Source organism: Chiloscyllium plagiosum, unplaced genomic scaffold (assembly GCF_037043375.1).
Source record: "Chiloscyllium plagiosum isolate Xiang-an unplaced genomic scaffold, Cpla_swu_hap1 HiC_scaffold_1, whole genome shotgun sequence".
In the NCBI taxonomy this organism is placed as follows: domain Eukaryota; kingdom Metazoa; phylum Chordata; class Chondrichthyes; order Orectolobiformes; family Hemiscylliidae; genus Chiloscyllium; species Chiloscyllium plagiosum.
The window spans coordinates 40501197-40516692 of record NW_028270139.1 but is presented as its reverse complement, the minus strand read 5'-3'; the positions used below and the strand labels follow the sequence as shown (position 1 = coordinate 40516692).

Genomic DNA, 15496 nt, shown 5'->3' with positions numbered 1-15496 from the left:
CTAGTGTGCTTCCAATTAAACCTGTTGGACTATAACCTGGTGTTGTGTGATTTTTAATGGAATAAATAAATAAAGCGGTCTAAGTCAGTGAGAGGATGCATGTGCGAGTGTGGGAGTGTTTGTGTGTCTATGTGCCTGTCTGTGTATACATGTGTCTGTGTGGATATGTGTGTGTGTGTGTGTGCAGGAGTGTCTGTGTGTATGTATAGTGCAATGGTGGTCACCTGTAGTGTGACATGAACCCAAGGTCCCGGTTGAGGCCCTCCCTATGGGTACGGAACTTAGCTATCAGCCTCTGCTCAGCCACTTTTCGCTGCTGCCTGTCCCGAAGTCCACCTTGGAGGATGGTCACCCAAGGGCGAATGTCCTGGACTGCTGAATTGTTCCCCAACTGGGAGGGAACATTCCTGTCTGTTGATTGTTGTGCCGTGTCCATTCATCTGTTGCTGTAGCCTTTGCTCGGTTTCACCAATGTACCATGCCTCAGGGCATCCTTGCCTGCAGCTTATGAGATAGACAACGTTGGCTGAGTCACATGAGTACCTGCCATGTACATGGTGGGAGGTGTCCCCACGTATAATGGTGGTATCCATGTTGACATTCTGACACATCTTGCAGCGTCTACCATAACAAGGTTGTATGATGTTGTCCTGAAAGCCAGGCAGTTTGCTGCAAACAATGATCTGTTTGAGGTTTGGTGGTTGTTTAAAGGCAAGAGGTGGAGGTGTGGGGAAGGTCTTGGCGAGGTGCTCATCCTCATTGATAATGTGTTGCAGGCTGCAAAAAACATGGCATAGTTTTTCAGCTCCTGGGAAGTACTGGATAACGAAGGGTACCCTATCGGTTGCAGCACGTGTCTGTCTCCTGAGGAGGTCATTACGGTTCCTTGCTGTGACACATCGGAATTGGCGGTTGATGAATTGAGCAACGTGCCCCGTTCTTATGAGGGCATCCCTGAGTACTTCCAGGTGCCCGTCACGTTCCTCCTCATCTGAATACATCCGGTGTACACACAGTGCTTGTCCATAGGGGATGGCTGTTTTAGTATGTTTTGGGTGGAACCTGGAGAAGTGTAGCATTGTGAGGTTGTCTGTGGGTTTGCGGTAGAGTGTGGTGCTGAGGTGTCCATCCTTGATGGATATGTATGTGTCCAAGGATGAGACAGATACTAGAGAGTAGTCCATGGTGAGTTTGATGGTGGGATGAAACTTGTTGATATCACTGTATAGTTTTATCAGTGACTCCTCGCCATGGGTCCAGAGAAGGAAAATGTCGTCAATGTACCTGGTGTATAATGTTGGTTGGAGGTCCTGCGAAGAGAAGAAGTCTTGTTCGAACCTGTGCATGACAATGTTGGCATATAACTTTTATAAAAAGTTTTGTGATTTACATATGAAAGAAGTGAAACTATCATGGTCATTATAACAGATGAGAGACTCAACAAACAATCAAAGTATTTTTCAATGTATACTTTCACACTGTAAACTTTTGCTATAAATTCTGTGTCTTACAGTTGTGTATTCCACAACCACCTGATGAAGGAGCTGCGCTCCGAAAGCTAGTGCTTCCAATTAAACTTGTTGGACTATAACCTGGTGTTGTGTGGTTTTTAACCTTGTACACCCCAGTCCAGTACCGGCATCTCCAAATCATTTCATCAGAATAAATATTATTGTGAGATATTTGGTTATTTATTAATGGATCTATTTTTCAGTAGAATGGAAATATTCTGAATATCAGAAGCTTCCTGTCTCCTAGACTATAATGACAATGTGGTACAACCCCATGAGCAAATGGGCTGGCAACAAAAAAAATCATTATTATTATGCTACAGAATTATTCATCACCACCTAGCTGCCTTTAAGCATCTCAGACATTGATCTGGACTCAAGCTGCCTTTACTCATAAAGCATGCAACTTATGAAACCAGACATCCAGTACAAAATAAAAATATAATTAAAATTGAAACTGACAATTGAAGCTTTGTACCTCATATTAAAAATATTTTTACACAGGAAAGGTATAAAAATACAGTTATCAACCAGTACTTGTGCAATAATATTACCTGCTTGCTGACACTGTTTAGTTTCCGCCAGGGACCCTCAGTTCCTGACCCTACGACAGACTTTGTTCATTGGTCAGTGCACTGAGTATAGGAGTTGGAATATCATGTTGCAGCTGTACAGAGGTGAGGCCACTTTTAGAATACTTTAACATGATATATTTTGGATTTTGAACTAGTGGCATGTGGTTAAGCTGTATGTGAAAGGTTTAATGATTAACCTGTAAGATTTTTTGTATCCATAGTGATTTCTTTAATATAAAAACTATATGACTGATATAAGTCTTGTTGCTAATGGGAATTTGTTTATATTGGTAAAGTTTTACAAGCACAGAGTAAACAACGTAGTACATTAGGCTTCAGCTAGAAATTTCTGGAAATTGTATGGGGGTTGATTAGCTAGAGGACATAACCATAGCTGGAAATCTTTTTAATTTCAAAACCCTGAGGGGTTGTTTGAAGTTGAGAAATCTGAGCTCAGTTGTATGAAGACTCAGATAGGGAGACTGAAGCATAATTAGACTAAGTCCTGTCGATGTGACAGAGAAGGTAAATCTCATTGATGTGAGTACTGTAAAGATGTGCTGTGGGAATTAGTGGAATTGTCTTTTACTGTGAGTTTCAAATTTTTTAACTTGTGTTATATGTAGACAGTTTCATATATTCTGTTTTGTCTGGGGGCTTGGTGGGGGGGAGGAGGAGGAGGAAGGGTGAGACCCAGGTAGAGAGTAAGGAAAGAGATCAATCTGAGACTGATACAGTTGAGAACAGAAGTGACTTTGAGGATGTAACTCTGAAGATGGATGAGGGAGATCCTGTAGATGTAGTGTACCTGGACTTTCAGAAAGCTTTTGATAAAGTCCCACATAGGAGGTTAGTGAGCAAAATTAGGGTGCATGGTATTGGGGGCAAAGTACTAACTTGGATTGAAAGTTGGTTGGCTGATAGGAAACAAAGGGTAGTGATAAACGGCTCCATTTCGGAATGGCAGGCAGTGACCAGTGGGGTACCACAGGGACCTGTACTGGGACCGCAGCTTTTTACAATATATGTTAATGATATAGAAGATGGTATTAGCAATAACATTAGCAAATTTGCTGATGATACTAAGCTGGGTGGCAGGGTGAAATGTGATGAGGATGAGGAGATTACAGGGTGACCTGGGCATGTTAGGTGAGTGGTCAGATGCATGGCAGATGCAGTTTAATGTGGATAAATGTATGGTTATCCACTTTGGTGGCAAGAATAGGAAGGCAGATTACTACCTAAATGGAATCAATTTAGGTAAAGGGGCAGTACAGAGAGATCTGGGTGTTCTTGTACACCAGTCAATGAAAGTAAGCATGCAGGTACAGCAGGTAGTGAAGAAGGCTAATAGCATGCTGGCCTTCATAACAAGAGGGATTGAGTATAAAAGCAAAGAGGTTTTTCTGCAGCTGTACAGGGCCCTGGTGAGACCACACCTGGAGTACTGTGTGCAGTTCTGGTCTCCAAATTTGAGGAAAGACATTGTGGCTATTGAGGGAGTGCAGCGTAGGTTCACGAGGTCAATTCCTGGAATGGCGGGATTACCTTACACTGAAAGACTGGAGCGACTGGGCTTGTATACTTTTGAGTTTAGAAGACTGAGAGGGGATCTGATTGAGACATATGAGATTATTAAAGGATTGGATACTCTGGAGGCAGGAAACATGTTTCCGCTGATGGGTGAGTGCCGAACCAGAGGACACAGCTTAAAAATACAGGGTAGATAGACCAATTAGGACAGAGATGAGGAGAAACGTCTTCACCCAGAGAGTGGTAGCTGTGTGGAATGCTCTGCCCCAGAGGGCAGTGGAGGCCCAGTCTCTGGATTCATTTAAGTAAGAGTTGGATAGAGCTCTCAAGGATTGTGGAATCAAGGGTTATGGAGATAAGGCAGGAACAGGATACTGATTGAGGATGATCAGCCATGATCATATTGAATGGTGGTGCAGGCTTGAAGGGCAGAATGGCCTACTCCTGCACCTATTGTCTATTGTCTATTGTCTGTTGACTCAAACAGTCAGGGCAGGCAGGGACAAGGTAGGAGTAATAAATTAAATTACATTTATTTCAATGCAAGGGGACTAACAGGGAAGGCAGATGAACTCAGGGCATGAATAGGAACATGGGACTAGGATATTTTAGCAATTACAGAAACATGGCTCAGGGATGGGCAGGACTGGCAGCTTAATGTTCCAGAATACAAATGCTACAGGAAGGATAGAAAGGGAAGCAAGAGAAGACCGGGAGTGGCGTTTTTGATAAGGGATAGCATGACAGCTGTGCTGAGGGAGGATATTCCTGGAAATACATCCAGGGAAGTTATTTGGGTGGAACTGAGAAATAAGAAAGGGAGGATCACCTTATTGGATTGTATTATAGACCCCCTAATAATCAGAGGGAAGTTGAGAAATAAACTTGTAAGGAGATCTCAGCTCTCTGTAAGAATAGTAGGGTGGTTATGGTAGGGGATTTTAACTTTCCAAACATAGGCTGGGACTCCCATAATGTCAAGGGCTTTGAGGGAAAGGCATTTGTTAAGTGTGTACAAGAAATTTTTCTGATTCAGTATGTGGATGTACCTAGTAGAGAAGGTGCAAAACTTGACCTACTCTTGGGAAATAAGGCAAGGCAGGTGAGTGAGATGTCAGTGGTGGAGCACTTTGGGGCGAGCGACCATAATTCTATTAGATTTAAAATAGTGATGGAAGAGGATAGACCAGATCTAAAAGTTGAAGTTCTAAATTGCAAAAAGGCCAATTTTGACAGTATTAGGCAAGAACTTTCGAAAGCTGATTGGAGGCAGATGTTCGCAGGTAAAGGGACAGCTGGAAAATGGAAAGCCTTCAGAAACGAGGTAACGAGAATCCAGAGAATGTATATTCCTGTTAGGGTGAAAGGAAAGGCTGGAAGGTATAGGGAATGCTGGATGACTAAAGAAATTGAGGTTTTGGTTAAGAAAAAGAAGGAAACATATGTCAGGTATAGACAGGATAGATTGAGTGAATCCTTAGAAGAGTATAAAGGCAGTAGGAGTATACTTAAGAGGGAAATCAGGAGGGTAAAAAGGGGACATGATTTAGCTTTGGCAAATGGAATTAAGGAGAATCCAAAGGGTTTTTACAAATACATTAAGGACAAAAGGGTAACAAGGGAGAGAATAAGGCCTCTCAAAGATTAGAGCTGAAAATGTGTTGCTGGAAAAGCGCAGCAGGTCAGGCAGCATCCAAGGAGCAGGAGAATCGACGTTTCGGGCATGAGCCCTTCTTCAGGAAGGGCTCACTTTCTCCTCTCAAAGATTAGCAAGGCGGCCTTTATGTGGAGCCGCAAAAAATGGGGGAGATACTAAACGAGCATTTTGCATCAGTATTTACTGTGGAAAAGGATATGGAAGATATAGAATGTAGGGAAATAGAAGAATGGTAAGGCCAAGCCATGGAACTGTTAGACCAGTGATTCTGACGTCGGTGGTGGGCACGTTGTTGGAGGGATTCCTGAGGGACAGGATGTACATGTATTTGGAAAGGCAAGGACTGATTGGGGATAGTCAACATGGCTTTGTGCGTGGGAAATCATGTCTCACAAACTTGATTGAGTTTTTTGAAGAAGTAACAAAGAGGATTGATGAGGGCAGAGCAGTAGATGTGACCTATATGACATTTGACAAGGTTCCCCATAGGAGACTGGTTAGCAATGTTAGATCTCATGGACTATAGGGAGAACTAGCCATTTGGATACAGAACTGGCTCAAAGGTAGAAGACAGAGGGTGGTGGAGAGTTGTCTTTCAGACTGGAGGCCTGTGACCAGAAGGGTGCTACAAGGATCAGTGTTGGGTCCTCTACTTTTTGTCATTTATATAAATGATTTCGATGCGAGGATAAGAGGTACATTTAGTAAGTTTGCAGATGACACCAAAATTGGAGGTGTAGTGGACAGCGAAGGTTACCTCAGATTACAACAAGATCTGGACCAGATGGGCCAATGAGCTGAGAAGTGGCAGATGGAGTTTAATTCAGATAAATGCTAGGTGCTGCATTTTGGGAAAGCAAATCTTAGCAGGATGTATAGACTAAATGGACGTGTTGCTGAACAAAGAGACCTTGGAGTGCAGGTTCAAAGCTCCTTGAAAGTGGAGTCGCAAGTAGATAGGATAGTGAAGAAGGTGTTTGGTATGTTTTTCCTTTATTGGTCAGATACTGAGTACAGGAGTTGGGATGTCATGTTGTGGCTGTACGGGACATTGGTAGGCCACTGTTGGAATATCGGGTTCAGAAAAGATTTACAAGGATGTTGCCAGGGTTGGAGGATTTGAGCTATAGGGAGAGGCTGAACAGGCTGGAGCTGTTTTCCCAGGAGCGTCAGAGGCTGAGGGGTGACCTTATAGAGGTTTACAAAATTATGAGGGGCATGAATAGGATAAATAGACAAAGTCTTTTCCCTGGAGGCGGGGAGTCCAGAACTAGAGGGAATAGATTTAGGGTGAGAGGGGAAAGATATAAAAGAGGCCTAAGGGGCAACCCTTTCACACAGAGGGTGGTGTGTGTATGGAATGAGCTGCCAGATGAAGTGGTAGAGGCTGGTACAATTGCAACATTTAAAAGGCATTTGGATGGGTATATGAATAAGAAGAGTTTGGAGGGATTATGGGCCAGGTACTGGCAGATGGGACTTATTTGGGTTGGGATATCTGGTTGGCATGGACAGGATGGACCGAAGGGTCTTTTTCCATGCTGTACACTCTATGACTCTATAATATGCAATTTTGCATGCTTGAGTGTCAAGACCACCATTTTAAAACAAAAAATACAAAACATGAGCTATTGATCAGATTTCTGAGATCTGACTTGTCCAGTAATAGCATTAACTGGGATCTTAACACTACTATTTAAAGATGCACTGTAGAAATTCACCAAAGGCCCTCAAATTCACCTTCCAAACTTACAATTGCTACCATGTAGAAGGACAAGAGCAACAAGTGCATGGCTCCACTGCCACTTGAAGTTCCTCTCCAAGATGCTCATCACCTCAATTTAGAAATACATTGCCACTTCTTCAGTGTCATTAGGTCAAAATTCTGGAACTCTCTCCCTTGCAATATCATAGATGTACCTACACCAAATGGGCTGCAGCAAGCCTCCTGTGGAGCGCTTCTGTGGTGTTTCCTCCGGCATTTGTAGTGGCCTGTCCCTGCTGCTTCCGGTTGTCAGTTTCAGCTGTCCGCTGTAGTGGCCGGTATATTGGGTCCAGGTCAATGTGTTTGTTGATGGAATTTGTGGATGAGTGCCAAGCTTCTAGGAATTCCCTGGCTGTTCTTTGTTTCGCTTGCCCTATAATGGTAGTGTTGTCCCAGTCAAATTCATGTTGCTTGTTGTCTGCGTGTGTGGCTACTAGGGATAGCTGGTCGTGTCGTTTCGTGGCTAGTTGATGTTCGTGGATGCGGATCGTTAGCTGTCTTCCTGTTTGTCCTATATAGTGTTTTGTGCAAGGAAACATGAATTTGCAACATGAATTTGACTGGGACAACACTACCATTATAGGGCAAGCCAAACAAAGAACAGCCAGGGAATTCCTAGAAGCATGGCACTCATCCACAAACTCCATCAACAAACACATCGACCTGGATCCAATATACCGGCCACTACAGCGGACAGCTGAAACTGACAACCGGAAGCAGCAGGGACAGGCCACTATAAATGCCGGAGGAAACACCACAGAAGCGCTTCACAGGAGACTCCCAAGCACTGAGGTTGTCACCTAGACAGGGGACGAAATGTTTGCAACAAAAACTTCCAGCTCGGCAAACAGAACCACAGCAACGAGCACCCGAGCTACAAATCTTCTCACAAACTTTGGGCTGCAGCAAATCAAGAACGCAGCTCACCATCACTTCTGATAGATAATTATGGATGGGCAATAAATGCTAGCCTAGTAGGTGACACCCATATCCCATTAATAAATTACAATAAAATGATTTGGAATAAGTATTTAACCAGCTATGAAATTCAATAATGGAAAATGAATATGCCCTCTCATTCAAGAGACAACTAGTGTTGAGTTTAAGCTAAAGTCACAATGCTTCAGGTGAGGGGAGAGGTTGAGAAGGACCTTCCTGGCAACCTCAGCCAGGAATTGAACCTACGCTGTTATTTTTACTCTGTATTATAAACCAGCCATCTAGTCTACTGAGCTAACTGGTAGAAAACAGCTTAAAAAACTGAAGAAGGGCTTATGCCCGAAACGTCGATTCTCCTGTTCCCTGGATGCTGCCTGACCTGCTGCGCTGTTCCAGCAACACATTTTCAACTAAAAAACAGATGGTGCAAGACAAAGAGGAATGGGAATGAAGCAAGAAAAGAAACATTAAAAGCTGCTGTCTACAAAAGAGCAGTGGCTATGTTCTGAAATTGTTGAACTTCATTTGGAGAGGTGTAAAATTTGTAATCTAAAGATGAAGATGGTGTTATTGAGCTTTCACTGTGCTTCATTAGAAAAGTATAGGAATTGATGGACAGAGAGATCAGAGGTAGAAATTTAAAATATAGGCAACCAGAAACTTAGGACTGTTCTCATGGACATAACAGAGGCGATTCTGCAAAGCAATCATCTAATTTGTTTTTTGTCTCTGTACTGTAGAGAAGAGCACACGGTGAGCTGTGAATACTGGACATTAAATTGAAGTGGAGGTGCCGGTGTTGGAGTGGGTGGACAAAGTTAAAAATCACACAACGCCAGGTTATAATCCAACAGACATAGATCTTATGATCGTGCCCCACTAACTACCTGATGGAGCAGTGCTCCGAAAGCTTGTACTTAACAAATAAACTTGTTGGACTATAGCCTGGTGTGTGATTTTTAACATTAAATTGAAAGAAGTACAAGTAAATCACTGAATCACTAAAAGGTGTGTTTGGCTCCCTGATGATGGAAAGAGAGGAGGTAGCTGTGCAGATGTTGCATCACCTGCAGGTGCCATGCAAGGGGAACATGTAGGGGGTTAATTGATAACTGAATTCTAGCATTGTGGAAGCAATGGTCAATTTAGAATTTTGAAAGAGAAGGTGAGGGACAGATGCATTTGGTACCAGCAGCAATTCTGAGGTTTTACATGATCCAGATGAATATGAACTAAAATCTTACCTCTGAAATACTAACAATTTGAATTCCATTTTTAAGAAGTAAATAAAACCATAAATCAAAAAATGGTATCTATAAAAGCAAGTAAGGAGCTGTCTGGGTTGAGAGGAAACCCAATTAGTCTACAAATATCTGCTGGGAGTAAGTGAGGACTGCAGATGTGGAGAATCAGAGTCAACATGTTTGATGCTGGAAGAGCACAACAGGTCATGCAGCATCTGAGAAGCAGAAGAGTCAACATTTCGAACATAAGGCCATAATTCCTAATGAAGGGCTTATGCCCAAAATGTTGACTCTCCTGCTCCTCAGATCTGACCTTCTGTGCTGTTCCAGTACCACACTTTTCGACTACAAATATCGGCTGTCCTTACCTGTCCTTACCTGATCTGATCTAAATGCAGCTGTCCCCCCTCACTTTAATTTCTCCTAAACTGTTTGAGCACGTCACTTGACTATAATCATAGGGATAGTCAATTAATGCCCACATGCCAAAAATTAACATAGAAGACAAAATCATGAGAATAGATCCAGGATGTGGTACTCCAGACGGGAAGATATATTGGAGAAATTAGATTGTTTTCCTTGGAAAAAAGGTCAGGAAATTTGCTAGAAATATTTTTCAGCAAAGTAGATAGGAAAAAACTAGTTTCATTTGTGAAATCTTCGAGGAAAAAGTGAGGACTGCAGATGCTGGAGATCAGAGCTGAAAATGTGTTGCTGGAAAAGTGCAGCAGGTCAGGCAGCATCCAAGGAGCAGGAGAATCGATATTTCGGGCATGAGCCCTTCTTCAGGAATCTTGAAGAAGGGCTTATGCCCAAAACGTCGATTCTCCTGCTCCTTGGATGCTGCCTGACCTGCTGCGCTTTTCCAGCAACACATTTGCAGCTCATTTGTGAAATCATCAAGAATAAAAGGGCACAGATTTACCATAATTGGCAGAAGCAAAAATAGTTTGTGAGAAAAAAGTTTTTACTCAGGGAGTGTTTAAGGTCTGTAATGCACTGCCTGAGAATATCGTGGGATATGTTCAACTGAATCATTCAAAAATGTTAGACAGTTATTTGGAAAGAATGAGTTAAGGAATAGGAAAAAGGTGGGAGAATCCAGAAGAATTGGCAGAATGGGGCACGATGTGAATTTCTCACTGGGAGAACCAGTGCAGACTCGATGGACCAAATGGCCTCCTTCTGCACTGTAACAATTGTGTGATCTAGATTTAACGTTGGGAAGTTTACCTTTGGACCTCACTGCGGATGAATCACCCAACCTCAAGATATCTACCGTGCCTCACATTCTTGCGCAAGCTGCCACACTGAAGGGCGGTGCAAGTACAACGGTTAACCTTTCCTTTACAACATTTGCTTGCATGCGTCCTGCGTTTGTTACTTAGGTGGAGTGCAGGACAATTCTCTTACTTTTGATGGAGCCTGACACTTTGCGAGGCACCTGGCTTTAGGTTACAGGTGGGCCGGAAGGAGCGGTGATGTTCGCACCCAGAGCGGTAATGATTGACGTCGCCGCCATCCAATGGAAGCAGGTGCTGTGACGCCATCTCGCCTCCAACAACCAATCGGGATTGGCCTCAGGGGCGGGTTCGTGTGCAGGTGTTTCCAGGTGAGAGCCCGAGCCTGGAACCCAGGGACGGCCAGCAGTGTCGGCCCACGGATCTCAGAGATCAATTTCGGTCAGCGATGGCCGAGACTTTCAGCCAGGAAGCCGTTTTGGATTTTTTGCTGGTTCACCGTGGAAAGGTGAGGAATGCCGACCTGACCGCTCACTTCGTCCGTTTCCTGAAGGATCCCGAGAGAAAACTGCAGAGCCGCGAACAGTTCAAGAAGTTCGTCAACTCGCTCGCCGTGGTCAAGGAGGAAGATGGGGTCAAGTACATCGTCCTGAGGAAGAGGTATGTCGAATTTCTCTCCGAGGAGATGAACTCTTCCAGTGACGTCCTGGTGCCCGCTCGACCGAAGGGGGAACAGAAGGCGAGGCAGAAGACAGTTGAGAGCAGCCAGCCGGAGCCCGCGAGCTGCCCGCGAGAGCTCCAGCCCGCGAGCTGCCCACGAGAGCTCCAGCCCGCGAGCTGCCCACGAGAGCGCCTGGCCGTTACTGAGGACAGGCAGCGCGAGGCGGCGCTCAGCGAAACCCACCAGCAGCCACGGGCTCGGCGCAAACCTGCTCCTCAACAATTTGCAAAACCTCCCGTCGACGTCGTGCGGGAGCCGCCAGGGTCGCCGGGGGCATCGCGAGTTGGAAACTGCAGCGGCCAAGCGAATGGCTGCATCTCTCTGCCCGAAGGTAGTCACTTACAGCTTCAGCCAGTAAGGGAAAATGCCAAAGGATTCAATGTCGCTCAACCCGTTTGGCAGAGCGATTGGAATGGAGCTGTCAGCAAAGGCGATGATGGTTCAGCTCTTTGTAAGTCTACAAATCAGAGGGCCAAAAATCCTAAAAGCGAGAACAGAACTCCTGTAACTATAAATAGTAGCACTGATAAAACCGTCAGATTATCTAATGATGATGACAGTCACAGCAGCAATCCTCCAGTCTCACCCAATCTTTCTCATCTGCCCCCACCTCGCTCTAGTACTCCGAGTAAAAAGGGAAAACTACTCCATGGCCTTGCTTGGAATGACAATTCTGAGACTATTTCTGATGAGCTGGCCACTCAGGCCTTGCCGTACGAACCCGACCAACATCCTCTGGACAATTTGGTGGAGAAATCAGAAGATGTATTTCCCAGACCTCAGAAACAGGGCAGTACATTTAGGCGTGAGAACAAAATGACCAAGGTTTGGAAGAATCCTCCATCACCAAAGAAAAATGAAAGTACTGACAAAGTATACAAAATGCCACCAGGGTTATTAATTAGTAGTGCCACTGAAGTGCTTAAAAATTCAGCTGTATACACTGAAGAGTGCATTCACAGGAATCAGAAAAAGCAATCGCAACAGCATAGTCAGCTATCTGCTGCAAATGGACAACGAATGGGCGTGAAACAGAATTCTAAAGGGCAGAATGTATTGGCCAAAAGAGACAAAACTTCTTTTAAAAAGGTTAAGAGCAAAATTTCACGAGTTAGTCACAAATCAACTACTCGAAAAATAATGGATAAACAAGTAGGTCTTTCCATTGGCAATCAGTCACCAAGTCTGACCCAAACAATGAACCACAGTGGGTGCGACAAAGAGGATCCATCAAAAATTGGGGCTACATCAGAAAAAAGTTCAAGTGATTCTATAGAGCATGAATGGATGGTGAAAACAGCTGTTGGCAAGTTTGAACAGGCTTATTCCTTATTCTGCAAAGACCCTAACTTTGCTATGAAAAGAGATTTTATTTCTGGCTATACAGTACTTCACTGGATAGCAAAACATGGAAACCATCGTGCACTCTCTCACTTTATTAGTGCTGCAACTAAAAAGAAAATTAAACTTAATGTGAACATTAAATCTACGTGTGGTTACACTCCACTGCACATAGCTGTTATACATGAACATTTGAAAATCATCCAATATTTGGTGAAAAAATATCAAGCAAATGTTAATCTAAGGGATCACAGTGGCAAAAAACCTTGGCAGTACCTGAGCAGTGAATCTCCTAAGAATGTGTGCCAGATGTTGGGTGCTCCTGAACATAAACTTGCAATTCATTCTGCATACAGCAGCACATTTTCGGCACAGCATATCAACACACCAAAATCATCTCCTTCTATAAGCAGAAAAACATCATTCACTGCTCTTCTCAAATCTCCAAGGGTTCTTCAAAAATTCATGCACCATGATCCCCTTAATTCAATAATTGAGGATGATGAGCAAGATTGAAATACGTTTAATATTATTTATAAATTGTATCAGAAATTATAATCCAGCTCCTGGTTATGTGAATATTCTCAACATGTGAATATTCTTCAAAGTAATTTATACATTTTTAGTTGATACACTAAGTATAATGTCTAAGTCTGATATTATTCAGCTGTGTCTCAGGTGAAGAGTTCACAACATGCAATCAATTAGGGTAAAGTTGCCATAGTCTTACCAGACCATAGGGTTACTCTCTTGTCAGAGAGTGGTAACTGGTGTTGGTTTAACCTGAAAGTTGCAATGTCTCAGGCATGGGGAGAGGTTGAGAAGGAGAGCCCTTTGTTGTAACCCCACAATGTTGGCACCACTCTATATGTCAAGCCAGCTGTCCAGGCAATTGGGCAAACCAAACCCCACAATAATCAGTCAGAGCCATGAAAATAGAATGTCTTCTCAACCCAGAGAAACAAAGCAGTAGAAACCCAATAAATGCTTGGAAATGAACTTTTGGAGCTCATTCTGAAGTACACAAGATGAGTTGGACCAATATCTGTCATTCACAAGTTTTACTGGCTTTTCTTTCTGTGAATACCTCCTGATGTTGAAATTCTGTTTAAATGTACAAAGGTTCTATTTTAATTTCTTGTTATTTATGTCAATTACCCACAATTTTCAAACCATCCCTCTGATGGGAGTTTGATTTTGCTGGGGTCTGGGTGCAGCATGTTTGCCAGCAGATCTCCAATTCCTCCTTCAGACCTTTTGTCGTAATTGTCTAATCTGATTGTAAAAGCTATACATTTTATTGTGGCTGTCACTGATGGTGATCAGAGGAAGGAGTAAGGGCTGTGTTTTCTTCCTGCTTCCTTAGCTGAAGCATCTACTATTTTTATTTTTAGGGTTCTATAAGTTCAGTCAAACCAATTGTTATGTCTTAATTGTAGCAGTTCAGTTATTTTTCTAGTTTTGAACATTGATAACTGCATTCTAACCATATCTGTCATGGTTAGAGCCAATTCAAACTGCCAGAATAGTCTTGCTCTGTTTCCTGAAGCTATTCTATCTGATTCTGCCATTATTTGAATATCATCAAGTTTTTCAGTATGATAGAGGTGGAAATCCCAGATCATGTGACATGCTGAGAGATCAGGAATGTGTGTCTGTCATTCTATTTAATATTCAGTCTGTTGGAGCCAGGACCTTTAGAGACGGACACATTAAGGAAGTAAACTGAGGAAGGAAGCCGAGTGCCAGGGAATATTAGGAGAGAGAGGGCACAGTCCCACAAACTGGGAAGAAGCTAATAACCAACTTTAGTATTTAGGATTACTGAGACACATTCATATCATGCAATTTCCCCATAAAACATAAGACAATCTTTTTGCCATAACCTTTTGCATTCTTCTGTTGTTCCTGTCATGATTTTGTTTTGAAGTTGATGCTGCTAGTTTGTATGTGCAAAGTTCAACAGGATGCAACAGAACTGCAATTACATTCCTTGTTTTATCTCTGTACTGTACATCAGTATTGTGACTACAGTTCAAGTATATCCTTGTATATCAGTAATGAAATTACGTTTTAGTGTATCTGTGTATACCAGCACTGTGACTGTACTTCTTAAAAGTGTGTGAACACAAGCACTGTAATTACATTTCTTGAACATACCTATGGCCAGCAACAGTACAATTATATGTCTCAAGCATATTTTTGTTACCAGAATGTTATATTTGTGTACACCTGTACTGTGTCTGCTATATTTGAGTAAAAGTGTGTGAACCAGCACAATGATTACAATTCTCAACCATATCTGTTTATGTCAGCACTGTTTACATTCAATATTGTAAAATATATTTTTCAATCCTTCTGTGGTCAACTCAATTCCAAAAACTAAATACAAGATAGTAAAAGTTTAAAATAGTATTTAATTACTGATGCATTTTAAGTGGTATTGAACATCAATTTAGTTTAAATTCTATCCTGTTCCATTCTTCTCCTATAAGGGAGGGTAATGTCAGAGCTGAGGCAGTACCTAGGTGTCTGTGTCTTATTAATTAGTCATAGAATCCTTACAGTATGAAAGCAGGCCATTTGGCCCATCAAGTCCACACCAACCATCCAAAGAGTATCTCACTTAGACCCACCTCCCCACTATCTTGCATTTGCCACAGCTAATCCACCTAGCCTGCACATCTTTGGACTGTGGAAGGAAACCAGAGCACCACAAGGAAACCCACTCAGACATAAGGAGAATGCGCAAACTCTGTACAGACAGTTGTCCGAGAATGGATCGAACCCCCAGTTGAGGTAGCAGTGCTAACCACTGTGCCACCATGCTGCCCAGGTTCCAGTCTCTTCATTTTTAGATGAAGTTTTTGTTTGCAAATACAGGACTTTCAAAAGGATATGTTAATCCAAGGGAGCAGAGTAGCAATGAAAAATCATTTGAAAGAAAAACTGCATTTATTTTTTAGAAA

At 42.8% G+C, this 15496-nt stretch overlaps 2 protein-coding genes across 2 annotated transcripts in view; one reads left to right on the top strand and one right to left on the bottom strand.

Moving 5' to 3' along the window:
- The window catches only part of LOC122552637 (septin-11), a 141523-nt gene extending 130269 nt beyond the window's left edge, over positions 1-11254 (bottom strand). Inside the window, exon 1 of the mRNA XM_087986183.1 lies at positions 10638-11254. The gene's annotated coding sequence lies outside the window, so the exon portion shown is untranslated. The remainder of the gene's footprint in view (positions 1-10637) is intronic.
- Positions 10899-14896, top strand: sowahb (sosondowah ankyrin repeat domain family member B). The gene has a single exon (XM_043695413.2). It carries the CDS (start codon positions 10914-10916, stop codon positions 13041-13043), a length of 2130 nt encoding a protein of 709 aa, XP_043551348.2. The 5' UTR covers positions 10899-10913; the 3' UTR covers positions 13044-14896.
- The last annotated feature ends 600 nt before the right edge of the window (positions 14897-15496 follow it).